The sequence below is a fragment of the Dipodomys ordii genome, unplaced genomic scaffold, assembly GCF_000151885.1.
Source record: "Dipodomys ordii isolate 6190 unplaced genomic scaffold, Dord_2.0 Scaffold202, whole genome shotgun sequence".
Lineage (NCBI taxonomy): Eukaryota > Metazoa > Chordata > Mammalia > Rodentia > Heteromyidae > Dipodomys > Dipodomys ordii.
In genome coordinates, this window is record NW_012267418.1 from 1,249,406 (window position 1) to 1,265,792 (window position 16,387).

The 16,387-nt window shown below is 48.3% G+C and overlaps 1 protein-coding gene and 1 long non-coding RNA gene across 2 annotated transcripts; both read right to left on the reverse strand.

The window, feature by feature from the left end:
- Positions 1–684: 684 nt before the first annotated feature.
- On the reverse strand, positions 685–2,470 carry LOC105999832. The gene is made up of 5 exons (XR_001175761.1): positions 2,391–2,470; positions 2,164–2,199; positions 1,886–1,927; positions 1,052–1,237; positions 685–854 (listed from the first exon to the last, which is right to left on the reverse strand). It is a non-coding gene; the product is annotated as an uncharacterized LOC105999832 (long non-coding RNA).
- A 3,567-nt stretch (positions 2,471–6,037) lies between these two features.
- Hspa1b (heat shock 70kDa protein 1B) lies at positions 6,038–8,262 on the reverse strand. The gene has a single exon (XM_013034973.1). It carries the CDS (start codon positions 8,213–8,215, stop codon positions 6,290–6,292), a length of 1,926 nt encoding a protein of 641 aa, XP_012890427.1. The 5' UTR covers positions 8,216–8,262; the 3' UTR covers positions 6,038–6,289.
- Positions 8,263–16,387: the final 8,125 nt, after the last annotated feature.

Below are 16,387 nucleotides of genomic sequence, written 5' to 3' on the forward strand. Positions count from 1 at the left end.
CCCACTTCTGGCTTCTGGGTGGTCAGTTGGAGGAATATCACGGACTTCTTGCCCAGGCTGGTTTTGATGCACAATTCTAACATCTCAACCTCTAGAAACATGAACAATTGGCACCTGGCTTGTAAGAGGAAGGTTTTAGAAATGTCAAGTCTTGCAGCCTTGGTGGCTCCAGCCTCATTCTTATCCCAAAATCATTCAGACCCCATGAGTCAGAAATAAACATTCTTTGACTGCCTCACCAAAAGGCTTAGACTATATTGTTACTTTGCCTTCATTGAAAACCTTAACATTCAGTACAACACTGCACCTAACCTAGAAATCCTTAACTTTTTTGTCGGTCATGGGACTTGAAATCTGGGCCTGAGCACTGTCTCTCAGCTCAAGGCGGGTACTCTACCAGTGAGCCACAGCACTACTCCGGTTTTCTGGTTGGTTAACTGGAGGTAAGTCTCAGGACTTTTGTGCCCGGGCTGGCTTTGAACCGTGATCCTCAGAGCTCAGCCACCTGAGTAGCTAGGATTACAGGCATGAGCCACCAGTACCTGGCTGAAATCCTTAACATTAATGTTAGCTCTGATCTGACTTTATAGTGTACTCAAGGGTCAAGAAACGTAATTGTTATTCATGAGATGATTATGAATTTCCATTAATTTCTAAATAATCCTATTTCTAGAGACCAAACAATGAATTATTTGGTTAAGATTTTATTGTCATCTTTTGGATAAGGCCCCACCATTCCCTTTAACCACAGCACTGGTTGCAGGTAGTTTTCTGTCTAGTTGATAGGTGCTCACAGGCTTATCAGGAAAAGCAAACTGAAACAGATGGTCACCATCCTTTGTACCAGGAAAATCCTGAAATTTCATAAAAGGAACATCAGAGCCATGAAGACAACCAACAGTAGAAACAAAGATTCAGAGTAATCAGCTGGTTTAGAAAATAGTAAGATTAGTTTGAAGCCAGGCTGGGGAGATAAATGTATTAGACCCAGGATATACACATATCCCAAAGAATTACCACTGAGGCTGAAATACACAAAATTAAGACTCACCACAGCCAGGGCACATACTCCACAACAGTCTGGTGCTGACAGCAGATCACCTAGGCATTCTGGCCATTCCAGGTCTCCCAAGTGGTAGATTTAACATTCAACAGATTTTAGACTTCCAGTCCTCAGGTTACAGCAAAATCTCTACAAAGGGGCACTTCCCCCTTGTGGGCCTCCAGAAACCTCATTCTAGAAAGAATGAAAAGACATTAAGAACTAGCTGGCTAAGTAGTTCTTTGTTAGAGCCTTTGTCTCACATTCAAGAGGCTGTGTTTTATCTTCAACCTTGCAATTAAAAAAAGGCAACACTTCGGCCTTCCCAGAGAGTTGAACCAAGTTCCCTAATTGAGTCAGTATTTCCATTTGACATCAGGACCAGTGTCAGAGACTCTAGTCTGTGAAATCATCATTCCCAATTTAGGGAAACATTCTGGGAAGTCTTACTGTTCAAAGACAACAGCCCTAGAAAAAAGAACCCAAGGGATAGGTCTTGTGTTGGGTGGCTCATACACATAATCCGACTTGTGATTCTCCATTTAAAGCTAGCCCAAGGAAACAAATTATACCCAATTAACCAGCAAAACAGGGATAACTAAATTCAAGCTCCTCACACACACACACACACAAGTTAATTCAGAAAAGGCTAGGGAAAGTTCGAAAAAAAGGCGGAATTAACTCCACACTGCACACATTACTACATTAGTACAACCGAGGTGGGTCACTAACATAATAGGTTCATAATAAAATTAAAGTTGGCAATTAGAAAAACAGGCAGAGGCTAGTTGGGGGAAATAATCGGCAGAAGGCACGTGGAGAGCTCTCCCTCATAGCACTCACCTTTTCTCCAAGGATAACACACCAGCGGGCATCTTAAAACCCCTAAGTGGAGATATAAGACACAATCCCTTAATTAGCAAGGTGTTTCTAGTCACCAGCTTCCCCAAGTCCAGGTCCCAAGAACCGTGTGGCAATCCGAGGGGCAATCAGCGCGCTGCGGTGATGGCGTCAGCGAGACACTCAGAGTCACCAGGAGTCATCATCACCCCCGTCCTCCCCAAAGGTGGCGACCGCTAGCCGTTCCCCAGTTCTCGAAATCACTCGCACCATCTGCTTACCTCCGTGCAGCGGGCCCACCCACGACGATCAAGGCCCTAAGGAAGAAACCAATGGGTCGGCAAGGCGGGAAAGAGTGCCGGCCGGCTTCCCCCCCCAACCCCGGGCCGGGTCAGTTCCAAGGGTGGCGTCACGTGGACATCAGAAACTCTAGTCTGCAATGGTGGTTCATCCCGCTCAGCCCCAGAGCCGTTCCCTGTCTCCCACACCAAGCGGGACCACGAGGTACCTGTACGTGGGACACTGCGCAGAGGTGCGACTCCTTCCCAGTGTATAGCAGACAGACAAAAGCAGATGAACAAGCCCGCTGTACCAAGAGAATCATCTCCGCCGCGCCAGAGGTATTTATAGCCTGGACCACGCCGGGGTCCTGACGGGACGTAGCTATCTTTTCATATGCCTGTCTTGATCCACAACATTTTCCGCATCACACGTCCAAATAGAAATAAAATCAAGTGATAAACTAGGAAAATAGGTTCCACATACTCTGAGCAAACACTCCAGGGGCATTTCAAATGAGTTTTTATTCATAAACATGAATCTCCAGTTTTTTTCTGGCGGGTCAGGCGAGAGAAAGTCTACCCCGTCCCACCCCCCGCCTGAAGGACCCGCGGGCGTGAGACCGGAGCTCTCCGTTCTTTCCCGCATTGGGGCACAGTCCTGGTGGCCTTCGCCTGGCAGTACGCTTCACCCCAGAGACTTTAGTCTCACTATCCAGCAAAATCTTAAATTTGCACCTCGGTTCCTGCCGACCTCATTAACCTTCTTGAGCCTGAAGCTTTATTGGCCAATGTCATGCAATAAGCTGTGTGTATATAAGTTGTACCAATTGTAAAATGGACTGGTGTGTGTGTGTGCAGGGAGAATCTAGACAGTCATGTCCAACTGAACTGCTTGTGGCTGTGTTGACTTTTTTCTTTCCTTTCTTGTATTTGCATTCTGCAATGCACATATTAAAGAGTTTTTTGTTGTTGTTGTGTTGTTTAAACTAGAAAAGAGATCGTTTCATATGTTTGCCTCATAAAAATTGCCTGTAGGGCTGGGAATGTAATGCATGCCTAGCATGCATGAAGCCCTGGGTTTGATTCTTCAATACCACATAAACAGAAAAAGCCACAAGTGGCTCAAGTGGTAGAGTGCTAGCCTTGAGCAAAAGAAGCTCAGGGACATCACCTAGGCCCGTAGTTCAAGCCCCAGGACTGGTTTAAAAAAAATTACCTGTATAGTTCCATGCTGTTAAATGTGACTATTATTATACAAAGGCTCTCCAAGCTTTTTAAAAAAATATCTAACACAGAAATGCTATGTAACTTTAAGCAACTATACCCCCATTCCCTCCAGATTCACCTTTCTCTCTTTTTTTTTTTTAAATAAAAGGCAGTATATTGCCTAAAAGTTGAACTGGGAAGATGAGCACCAGTGGCTCACACCTGTAATCTCATTCAGAAGGCTGAGATCTGAGAATCGAGGTTTGAAACCAGCCCTGGCAAGAAAAACCATGAGAAGCCGGGCGCTGGTAGCTCATGCCTGTAATCCTAGCTACTCAGGAGGCTGAGATCTGAGGATCGCGGTTCAAAGCCAGCCCGGGCAGGAGAGACCGTGAGACTCCTATCTCCAATAAACCACCAGAAAACCGGAAGTGGCGCTGGAGCTCAAGTGGTAGAGCTCGCCTTGAGCTGAAGAGCTGAGGGATAGTGCCCAGGCCTAGAGTTCAAGCCCCACGGCCGTCAAAAAAAAAAAAAAGAAAAACCATGAGATTCTTACCTCCAATTCACTTCAAAAAGCCAGAGGTAGAACTGTGGCTTAAGTGGTAGATCACTAGACTTGAGCAAAAAGAAGCTACGGGGCATAACCCAGGCCCTGAGTTCAAGCCCCAGGACCAGGGGGAAAAAAATCATTAGCTGGATGCCAGTAGCTTATCTATAGCCCTACTTCTTCAGGGGGCTGAGATCTGAAGTTAGCAGTTTGAAGTCAGCCTGGTCAGGAAAATCTTACCTCCAATTAACCACCAAAGCTGAAAGTGGAGTTGACTGAAGTGGTAGAGCACTAGGCCTGAAGCAAAAACCCTCAGGGCCAGGGCCCATGCTGTGAGTTCAAAATCCAGAACTGGCACATTAAAAAAAAAAATCCAGGCCAGGCGCTGGTGGCTCACACCTGTAATCCTAGCTACTCAGGAGGCTGAGATCTGAGGATCGCGGTTCAAAGCCAGCCCGGGCAGGAGAGACCGTGAGACTCCTATCTCCAATAAACCACCAGAAAACTGGAAGTGGCGCTGTAGCTCAAGTGGTAGAGCGCTCGCCTTGAGCTGAAGAGCTGAGGGACAGCGCCCAGGCCCAGAGTTCAAGCCCCACGGACGACCAAAAAAAGAAAAATCCAGGATAGAACCATTACTTAGGGCTGGCTAGAGGTTTGACTCTACAGTAGAGCCATGTGAGTTAAAACCCCGGGATCATCAGGCACTGGTGGCTCGTGCCAGTAATACTCTCAGGAGGCTGAGATATGACAATTGTGGTTCCAAGCCAGCCCAGGCAGGAAATCTGTAAGACTCTTACCTCCACTGAACCAACAGAAAACTGGAAGTGGAACACTGGCTCAAAGTGGTAGAGTACTAGCTTTTTTTTTCAGGGCTTGGGGGGAACCTAAGGGACAGTGCCCAAGTCCCAGCACCAATAAATAAAGAAACCCTAATGGTGGGCACTGGTGAGTCACTTCTGTAATCCAAGCTACTCAGGAAGCTGAGATCTGAGCTTAGTGATTCATAGCCAGTCTGGGCAGGAAAGTCCCTAAGACTCTTGTGTTCAATTAACCACCAAAAAAAAAAGCTGAAAGTAGGGACATGGCTCAATGGGTAGAGCACTAGCCTTGAGCAGAAAAGGTCAGGGACAGTGCCCAGGATCTGAGTTAAAGATCCATGATTGAATACATGAAAAACTTTTCCCCCCCTTAGAACCAAACAAGAACAAGCAAATGCCAAGAGGTCTAGGGCAGGGTGGAATATATGACTTTCACCCTGAACCTTCACTTGTTGCTCCTATCTTTGCTTGCATTCAGCTCACATCACTGGCTCTACAAGCTCAACTATGAAAAGTTTCAGAATATATAAAGGGTGATAGGATGAAGACAGTGAGAACAACCAATTGCTCTCATTCTGTCACACTCCCTTCTCAGTATCTCCACACACCCATCTGGATAATACAGCTAAGATAGCCATGGTTGAAAATATGGCATGTCTACTTCACATTTCTACTTATAACATTATTTAAAAATTTTAAGTGAAGCCATTCAGACAATATGCTTTGAAAGGAAGTGATCAGAGTCAAGGTAAAACAATTTGTACTTAAGTTACCCAGTCTGGTATTTACTGAGGCAGAAGTAGTATGAACACAGTCCTTATGTCCACCCTGTGGCTATCACCAAAAGTCTAGACAACTCTAAAACCAGAGTGACAACAGAAGCAGAGGGCTGTGAGAATAAAGACTCCTGCTCCCATTTAGAGGCCAGCCCAGCCTTTCTTGGAGGCAATTAAGCCACAACCATTAACTACATTTCCTTCCCAAGACCTTTGAAACAATCATAACTTTCTAATAAATAACTTCACTTCTATCATAATGTAGATCTACAATTTGTGTTTTCTGTCAAATACATTTATTGCCTACCTTTTAAATTCTAACAGAAACACCCAGAGCTGTAACTGAAAGCATGTGCACCTCCCCAGACCAGTCCTGCGCCTATTCTGTCATCCTTACACTAGGACATGCATATATTCTAGGAATGCATTATCTCCCCCATAAAACAAGCAGACAGATCGAGTTCTAAATTTTTTATTTTGCTAAAGTATAAAAACAATTATTTTCTAACGTGGTAGTGTTACAAAGCAAAAAGTAGGACACCAGGTGGCGATGTTGATATGCTTAGTTATAACAAGAAAAAATACTAAAATTAAATGAAAAGGTTATAAGAGTAAATAACACACACATACAAAAAGTCACCTGTTACCACCGGGTTATAACAGCATTAGAATAAACTCAAGAAGTAGGGACAAATTGGGTAACCTAAGGCATGACTATGAGGTTCCCGAGTCCCAAGAGTCTGTCCCATAGACGACAAGATGGGAGGAAAGCAGCAGCTCTAATCCACCTCCTCGATGGTGGGCCCAGAACCAGAGCCAGAGCCAGACCCCCCGGGGCCGCCCGCACCCTGCTGGTGAAGCCCGCTGAGAATGGGGCTACACACCTGCTCCAGCTCCTTCCTCTTGTGCTCCAACTCGTCCTTGTCGGCCAGGGTGTTGGCATCCAACCAGGAGAGCACCTCGTGGCACTTGTCCAGCACCTTGCTCTTGTCGGCCTGGGCGATCTTGCCCTGCAGGCCCGGCTCATCCACGGCGCTCTTCACCTGGAAGGCATAGGACTCCAGCGCGTTCCTGGCGGCCACGCGCTCGCGCTGCACCTGGTCCTCGGCCTTGTACCTCTCGGCCTCCTGCACCATGCGCTCGATGTCGTCCTTGCTGAGGCGGCCCTTGTCGTTGGTGATGGTGATGGTGTTGGCCTTGCCGGTGCTCTTGTCGGTGGCCGTGACGTGCAGGATGCCGTTGGCGTCGATGTCGAAGGTCACCTCGATCTGGGGCACACCGCGTGGCGCCGGCGGGATGCCGCTGAGCTCGAAGCGCCCCAGCAGGTTGTTGTCCCGCGTCATGGCCCTCTCGCCCTCGAACACCTGGATCAGCACCCCGGGCTGGTTGTCCGAGTAGGTGGTGAAGATCTGCGTCTGCTTGGTGGGGATGGTGGAGTTGCGCTTGATGAGCGGCGTCATCACGCCGCCCGCCGTCTCCAGCCCCAGCGACAGCGGCGCCACGTCCAGCAGCAGCAGGTCCTGCACCTTCTCCGACTTGTCGCCCATCAGGATGGCCGCCTGCACGGCCGCCCCGTAGGCCACCGCCTCGTCGGGGTTGATGCTCTTGTTGAGGTCGCGCCCGTGGAAGAAGTCCTGCAGCAGCTTCTGCACCTTGGGGATACGCGTGGAGCCGCCCACCAGCACCACGTCGTGGATCTGCGCCTTGTCCAGCTTGGCGTCGCGCAGCGCCTTCTCCACGGGCTCCAGCGTGCCGCGGAACAGGTCGGCGCACAGCTCCTCGAAGCGCGCCCGCGTCACCGACGTGTAGAAGTCGATGCCCTCGAACAGCGAGTCGATCTCCAGGCTGGCCTGCGTGCTGGACGACAGGGTCCTCTTGGCCCTCTCGCAGGCCGTGCGCAGCCGCCGCAGGGCGCGCTTGTTCTGGCTCAAGTCCTTCTTGTGCTTCCTCTTGAACTCCTCCACCAGGTGGCTCACCAGCCGGTTGTCGAAGTCCTCGCCGCCCAGGTGCGTGTCGCCCGCCGTGGCCTTCACCTCGAAGATGCCATCGTCGATGGTCAGGACCGACACGTCGAACGTGCCGCCGCCCAGGTCGAAGATGAGCACGTTGCGCTCGCCGCCGCGCCCGCCGCCGCGCCCGCCGGTGCGGTCCAGCCCATAGGCGATGGCGGCCGCCGTGGGCTCGTTGATGATCCGCAGCACGTTGAGCCCCGCGATCACGCCCGCGTCCTTGGTGGCCTGCCGCTGCGAGTCGTTAAAGTAGGCGGGCACCGTGATCACCGCGTTGCTCACCGGGTGCCCCAGGTAGGCCTCGGCCGTCTCCTTCATCTTGGTCAGCACCATGGACGAGATCTCCTCCGGGAAGAACGTCTTGGTCTCGCCCTTGTAGCTCACACGCACCTTGGGCTTGTCGCCCTCGCCGATCACCTGGAAGGGCCAGTGCTTCATGTCGGCCTGCACCACCGCGTCGGCGAACTTGCGGCCGATCAGCCGCTTGGCGTCGAACACCGTGTTCTGCGGGTTCAGCGCCACCTGGTTCTTGGCGGCGTCTCCGATCAGCCGCTCGGTGTCGGTGAAGGCCACGTAGCTGGGGGTGGTGCGGTTGCCCTGGTCGTTGGCGATGATCTCCACCTTGCCGTGCTGGAACACCCCCACGCACGAGTAGGTGGTGCCCAGGTCGATGCCGATCGCCGTGCTCTGCGCCATCTCGGGGGGGCTGCGCGCTCAGGCTCTGCTTCGAGTCGGTGCGCGGGATGCTCTTGGATTGGGACCGGATCTGTGCGGGATGCTCCGCTTCGGGTTGGGACTGGATCGGACGCGGCTCGCTGCTCCGCTTCGGGGTGGGATGGATGGATCGAGTGAGGTGAGGACGCGGCTCGCGGCTCGCGGCTCGCGGCTCCGCTCCGGAATAGTGTTGGGAAAATCTGCTCCCAGTGGCTGGCTGGAGCTCGCAATGGGTAGCCCGACGCCAGCTCTGCTTTTATGTCCCGGAGGAGCCCCGCCTGCTCACTCCTCGGCCAATCCGGCATCTGGGTGAGCCGGTGGAGCCTGGAATCTTCCAGGGGGTTCTCCGCCACGGAACTCTCCAGATGCCTCTGGGGTTTGCTGGAGTCCGGGATCGGGGAGCGGCGGAGTATGGCGGGGGTGGGAGGGTGAAGCGGTGAGGTGTGGCGGGTTCGGGTTGTTTGTCTCGTCCGCGGTGCTGGCTCGTGTCCAGTTAGAGTGAAATGCTCCGGATCTGACAGCGCTAGGCTTGTTTGTCGAGGGGCCGATGGCTCGGGGAACTCTGGCAACTTTGGGGGTTTAAAGGGAGAATGAAGGTTTACATCACTATTGGACACCCCCTCCGCCCCCCGAGTGCTGGAGCTTCTCCACGGAGGGGGGAAATGATCGGCCCGATGGCCCCGCTGCCGACGTGCAGCCGGGTTTGGGGTTGGGGGGGGGGAGGTCTTAGGTTTGAAATAGGAAATAGCGTTTGGTTTTTAGATCGTTGTTAAGTAACTGCTTGGGATATCTGGGGATGGGAGACTTTTCATGTTGAAAAGAAATGAATGATATGAAGAAGTAGTTCTACAGGTCCCCTGCTGTGAGGAAGGAATTTTTTCCTCCTGGGCCTGGCGGGGGGGGGGGGGGTATTGGTGAGTAGCACTCACTGGGTCGCGCCCAATGTCTGCAGCTTGTCCCCTTTGCTTTGGGCAAGAACGGGGAGGGGGGAGGGAGAGGAGAGAGGGAGAGAGACTGCATTGGTCATTACCTGGGGTTGGGGGTTTTAAGGCCTTTAGATTGTCCCTTTCTCTCACCCTTCCCTCCCAACTTTTTACCTTCTCAATTCCTGGATCTGATGGAAGGGGTAAGACCAGGGTTAGTCTCAGAGACTTATCTGCCTGTTCCAGCAACTTCCTGGGGCTTTCACCATTGTTCGATTAACTGTAAGGGCTAGTAAGCCTCAAGGGAGACTCTGTGTGTGTGTGTGTGTGTGTGTGTGTGTGTGTGTGTGTGTGTGTATAATTCCATAGATGCAAGCTATATATTTTGAACAACTGCACCCTCTCCGTTGTGTTCCCATATCCTGTGCTTAGCCTTTTCCTTCTGTCTTTGATTTCTAACCTAGGTACTAACTTCTTGCTGCTCCAGATCTCCTGTTAGCAATACACATAGCAATTTGCTGCAAGTGTTAGGGCACCAGTGCTGGAGCTTAGAACTCAGAGGTGGGTTTTTTTCCACTCAAAGCCAGAACTCTAACACTTGAGCCACACCTATAGTTCTGTGTTTTTTTGTTTTTTGTTTTTTTTTCTGTGAGGGGTGGGTTAGTCAGAGATGAGTGTCCCAGATATGTCTGTCTTGGGCTGGCTCCAATTCTCAGATCTGAGCCTCCTGAGTAGCTAGGATTCTTGGTCTGAGTGACAAGTATGGCTATTTTTTCTTCATCCTTTGAAGGAAACAGACACCCCTTGTTAAAGGCCTGAAATAAAAATGTGAACATTAAAACAACACTAATGCTCACAGGTAACTAATCCAAGAGTACAGAAAATACAGCCACATGCCAGTGGCTCACACCTGTCATCCTGAATTACTCAGAAGGCTCAGATCTGATGATAGAGATTCAAATCAAGCCAGAACAGAAAAGTCTGTGAGACTCTTAGCTCCAATAAACTAACCCCAAAAAGCCATAAAATGGAGCTGTGGCCAAAGTGGTAGAAGGCCAGCCTTGAGCGAAAAAGCTAAGAGACAGCACCCAGGTCCTGAGTTCAAGCCCCAGGAATGACACCAAAAAAAAGGGGGGGAGGGAGAGAGAATGAGAGAGAGAGAGTGAGAGAGTGTGTGTACTTGGGCTTGAATTCAGATCCTAGGCACTATCCCTAAGCTTCTTTTGCTCAAGGCTAGCACTCTACCACTTGAGCCACAGCACTACTTCCAGCTTTTTCTGCTTATGTGGTACTAAGGAATTGAACCATGCTCTAAGCAAGCACTGTACCACTAAGCCACATTCCAAGCCCACACTTGTCCACTATCAAGACTGCTCTTACTTGAGTCCAAGGATATCCAGCTGTTTTATAATTCGCTGATCTAAACTGGCGTTGCAAATATATTGTTTTAACAATCCTCTCTGTGAAAGTACACAGCTCAAAACTATTTTTACATTTAGATGTAGTCCTCTAATGAGTCATCACCCTAATCTAGTCAAGCTGGTCAAACTTCAAGAATTTTCCATTACTCTATGCAACTGTCTGGAGAGTCCTTCAAATTTCCATATTAGCTACCTTCTATATCAACACTTCCAGAGACCCTGACTCACTTCTCCTGCCAGAAGCCTCCTTGCCATCAGCTCTTACCACTGATAGTTCAACTTACCTCATTCCTTCCCTTCAGAAAAACAATTGAGAATACTTTATTTCTTTATCTAGCAGTATTGGGTTTCAATTTAGGCCCTCCAGCTTGCTAGGAGCCATGCCCTCTTCCCAAGAAGCAAAGGGCATCTCCATCTCTATTGCCTGGTGGGTAGATATAGTGATAAGGCCTAAATCTGGTACTGGTATAGCAGAAAAAGATCTTGGGGAAGGCATGGTTCAAGTGGTAGCATGACTGCTTAGTGTGTGCCAAAGGAAAGGAAAGGGGAAAGGGAAGGAAGGGAGAAAGAGAGGAAGGAAGGAAAGCAGGAGAAGATAAGATCCAGGGGGATGTTTTCTCTTTGAATCAGTAAATCAGTGAACTACACTGATTTGTATTACTAAAGTTAACCTACATTTTGTGAAGTCTTTCCATGGATTGGGATGGAAACCTGAACTTTTAATTTTAAAATTTTTAATGGTTCTGGAATTTGAACACCAGCCATCCATTTGTCAGGCAGTCACATGTACTGCTGAGCACACTTTCAGCACAGGAAATATATCATAATTTGTGTGGGGGGGGGGGGGGGGGGGTTCTAGAGATGGATCCGATCCTAAACTAGCTAAGTGTCTGTCCTCTCGTCTAGCTATTTGTCAAAGAAGAAACCCAGAATCAGGTTTATTTCCTGTCTAGGGTAACTGACTGTAAGACTTCCAAGAGGGCAGAGGATATACATAGTTCAGGGTAGAGTATATGCTTAGCATTCAAGAAGCCTTCAAAGCCAGGTATGATGTTGCACACCTGTAATCCCAATGCTTAGGAAGCTGAGGCAGGAGGATCCAGAGTTCAAAGCCAGTCTGAACCATATAATGAAACTGTCTCAAATAAATAAATGAATAAAGCCAGGCACTGGTGGCTCACGCCTGTAATCCTAGCAACTCAGGAGGCTGAGATCTGAAGAATGCAGTTCAAAGCCAGTCTGGGCAGGAATGTCTATGAGACTCTTATCTCCAATTAACCACCAGAAAACCAGTAGTGGCGCTATGGCTCAAGTGGTAGAGTGCTTGCCTTGAGCTGAAGAGCTCAGGGACAACACTCAGGCCCATAGTTCAAGCCCATGACTAACCAAAATAAATAAATAAATAAAAATAAAAAGTAGAAATAAATATAAAAAAGTAACAAAAAACTAAAACTAAGAAAACTTTTTTTAATTTAGATTTTTGTTTGTTTGTTTGTTTTTTGTTTTTTGCCGGTCATGGGGCCTGAACTCTGGGTCTGGGCGCTGTCCCTCAGCTCTTCAGATCAAGGCTAGTGCTCTACCACTGGAGCCACAGCGCCACTTCCGGCTTTTTCTGTTTATGTGGTGCTGAGGAATCGAACCCAGGGCCTCATCCTTCCCAGCCCCTAATTTAGATTTTTTATTGGGCTATATGATGGAAAGAATCAAGTTCAGTTCCAAAGCTAGGATTGTTAGGTATTTCTAAGAGGGACCAGGAATTGGAGAGTGTGCCAAGAACACTGGCTGTCACAGCAATAAGTGGGGGAAGAGAGCCTGCCTCAGCCTGATGCTGTGGGATTGATTTTTTTCTTCTTTCCTCTCCTTTTCCTTTTTCTTTGTGTGTGTGTGTGTATGTGTATGTGTACGCACACTTGTGTGAACATGTGCATTGGCTTTACCTTTTTCTCAAAAGGCTGATGCTGTACCACTTGGACCACACCTCCACTTCCAGCTTTTTTGTGGCTAATTGGAGATCAGAGTCGCATTAGCTTTGAACTATGATCCTCGCTCTTAGCCTCCTGAATAGTTAGGATTATTGGTGTGAGTTGCCAACAACTGACTTTCACTTTTTTTATACTTTTTTGGGGGGGAGGTTGGGTCATGGGGCCTGAACTCTGGGCCTGGGCACTGTCCCTCAGCTTCTTCAGCTCGAGGCTAGCGCTCTACCACTTGAGCCATAGCACCACTTCTGGCTTTTTTTTTTCTGCTTATGTGGTGCTGAGGAATCGAATCCAGGGCCTCATGCATGCAAGGCAAGTACTCTACCACTGAGCCACCTTCCCAGCCCTCTTATACTTTTTTGAACTATGTAATTTACTCCTCAATCTTATTGGGTAATTTATTTATGCATTTATTTTTGTTAGTCTTGGGGTTTAAACTCAGGACATAGGCGCTGTCCCTGAGCTTTTTGCTCAAGGCTAGCAATCTACCACTTTGAGCCACAGTTTCACTTCCAACTTTTTGGTAGTAAATTGAAGATAAGAGTCTCACAGGCTTTTCCTGCGTGTGATAGCTTTGAACTGCGATTCTTAAATTCCTAAGTAGCTAGAATTACAGGCATGAGCCACCAGACAATCCTATTGTTTTTGTTTTTCTCAGTCTTGGGGCTTGAACTCGACCTGGGCGCTGTCCCTCAGCTCTTCAGCTCAAGGCTAGTGCTCTACCACTTGAGCCACAGCACCACCTCTGGCTTTTTGTGTTTATGTGGTGCTGAGGAATGGAACCCAGGGCCTCATGCATGCAAGGCAAGCACTCTACCACTGAGCCACCTTCCCAGCCCCAATCTTATTGAGTTTTAAATGGTGGTGTAATTTAACTTTATCCAGCAGAAAGCAAAAGAAACAACTGGTCTGAGTAGAAGAAGGTATTTCTAAGAATCAGATTGCAAAGGCTTCAGTGATAGGGAACCCTGGAAATTTCCAGCATCATAGAAAACAACTGGAAAGGGGGAAGATCTGCTTCTTATCTCCTTCCTTGTTAAGATTGTTTTACTCTTCTTTTGAACAGCAAAGTACTTGTAAATTGACTAGCTTATGTGCATTTCTGTAGGCTCCTCTCTGAGGTAGATTAACATCTAGTTTACCTACATCCAGTGGTTCACCATTGAAGCTAGCTCAGATCAGAAAAGACCTCCAGGTTCCATCTCCAAAATAACCACCAAAGAAAGTAGAAATGGGAATGTGGCTCAACTGGTAGGGCTCCAGTCAAGCAAACAAGAGGTCCTGAAGTGAAACTCTGGCATAAAAATAATTCACATCTAAGCTGGCTGCTGGTGGCTCACGCCTGTAATCCTAGCTACTCAGGAAGCTGAGATCTGAGGATCATGGTTCAAAGCCAGGCTAGGCAGGAAAGTCTGTGAGACTCTTATCTCCAATAAACCACCAGAAAACCGGAAGTGGCGCTGTAGCTCAAGTGGTAGAGCTGAAGAGCTGAGGGACAGAGCTCAGGCTGAGTTCAAGCCCCACAACTGACTGAAAAAAAAAAAAAAGAGAGAATTCACATCTAGTTCAGAAGATGGTGTCATCAGTTGTCCGAGGACAAGCTTAGGACAAGCTTTAGTGTATGCTATAGAGTATGTGTTCAGAAGTATAGCCCTTTTTCTTTTGGCAGTACCTGAGCTTGTGAACTTAGGGCCTTGCATCTGCTCAGCAGCATTCTACCACTTGAGTCATACCTCCAGCATTGCTTTGCTTTTTTTGTTGATTATTTTTGGACACAGAATTTCAAAGATTGCTGCTTGAGTTGGCTCTGTACTGCCATTCTCTGGATCTCAACCTTCTGAGTAGCTAAGAATTCAAGTATTGGTGCCTAGCTCCTTTTCCTTCTTTTGTTGAGGGTCAGGGTCATCTACTCCTAGGTCTAATTTTCTTTTTTTTTTTTTGGGTCTGGTCGTGGGGCGTGAACTCTGGGCCTGGGTGCTGTCCCTCAGCCCTTAAGCTCAAGGCTAGCACTCTACCACTTGAGCCACAGCACCACTTCCGGCTTTTTTCTTTTTGTTATGTGGTGCTGAGGAATCGAACTCAGGGCCTCATGTATGCAAGGTAAGCGCTCTACCATTGAGCCACCTTCCCAGCCCTCTAATTTTCATTTTATGTGCTTGCTTTCTTCTGCCTTTTCTTTTTTTTTCTTTCTTTCTCTCTCTCTTTTTTTTTTTGGTGGGGGGGGATCTGGTCGTGGGGCCTGAACTCTGGACCTGGGTGCTGTTTCTCAGCACTTTAGCTCAAGGATAGCACTTTACCACTTGAGCCACAGTGTTACTTCTGGCTTTTTTTTTCCTTCTGCTTATGTGGTGCTGAGGAATGGAACCCAGAGCCTCATGCATGCAAGGCAAGCGCTCTACCACTGAGCCACCTTCCCAGCCCCTCTTCTGCCTTTTCTTTCCTTCTTTTTCTTCCTTTTTTGGGGGATGGGTGGGAGGAGGGTGCTGATGACCAAAACTGAGGGCCTTGCCCTTGCTAGGCAAGAACTCTTCCACTGAGCTGAACCAGCCTCTCAGTTCTGGAATTACAGGTGTCACCACACCTAACTTCCCAGTCATTCTGATTGAGATGCTTCTAAGATTGACACTTACTACCAAGACTGTGGTATTACTTTGAGCTTAATATAAAAACAGTTGTAAGATCTTTGGACACATGCAACTCAGTTCAACTTTTTATTTTTTATTTATGTATTTTATTTATTTATTTATTGCCGATTGTGGTCCTTGAACTCTGGGCCTGAGAGCTATCCCTCAGCTCTTCAGCTCAAGGCTAGCACTCTACCACTTGAGTCACAATGCCACTTCCAGTTTTCTGGTGGTTTATTGGATGTAAGAGTTTCACGGACTTTCTTGCCCCAGCTGGCTGTGAACTTCGATCCTCAGATCTCAGCCTCTTGAGTAGCTAGGATTACAGGCAAGAGCCACTGGCACCTGGCTTTCAACTTTTTTTTTTTTTTTTTGTCAGTCATGGGGCTTGAACTCTGAGCTTGGGCGCTATCCCTCAACTCTTCAGCTTAAGGCTAGCGCTCTACCACTTGAGCCACTATGCCCCTTCCAGTATTCTGAGTGGTTAATTGGAGATAAGTCTCATGGACTTTCCTGCTGGGGCTGGATTTGAACTGAGATCCTCAGATCTCAGCCTTCTGAGTAGCTAGGATTACAGGCGTGAGCCACCAGCACCCAGCAGGGCCAGCACTTTTGAGGCAGGAAAATTACAAATTCCTGCCCAGCACTGTCTCAAAAAAGTGTGTGTGGAGGGGGCTAGGGATGGAGTTCAGTGTTAAGTGCTATTGCCTAGAAGGTACAAAGGTCTACGTTTTGTCCACACACCATACACACACACACACACACACACACACACACACACACAAAATACAAGCCTAAGGTCTCAGAGTCAGCTTGCTGATTAAGGCCCTGCCTGTGTCCCTCCCTGTTTGCAAAAAATTGTGAAGTTTCTATATCCCTGATGCTGGATAGTTTTCCTGGTGTGAGTTACAAATCCCTGCCCCAGTTGCAACAGTCTTGCTATACTCCTTCTCAGACAGTGCTCTCCCTCCAATTCCTGTAGTCCACATCATACCTTCATAACACCTCTTCTCAGAACTGCCCATGTGACCTATGTGACTACCCCCTAAAATTTTGTTTAAATTCAACTACACCTGTCCATGGCTGCTGCCTCCATTCCTGCCTGGAGCAGCCTGGCAGGTCTGCCCCCCAATAAAGCCTTGAGCTGGTATTGACCGCTCCCACTTGCCTCTTATTTTTTTATAACAAGTTGTTTTAATCAACGCAG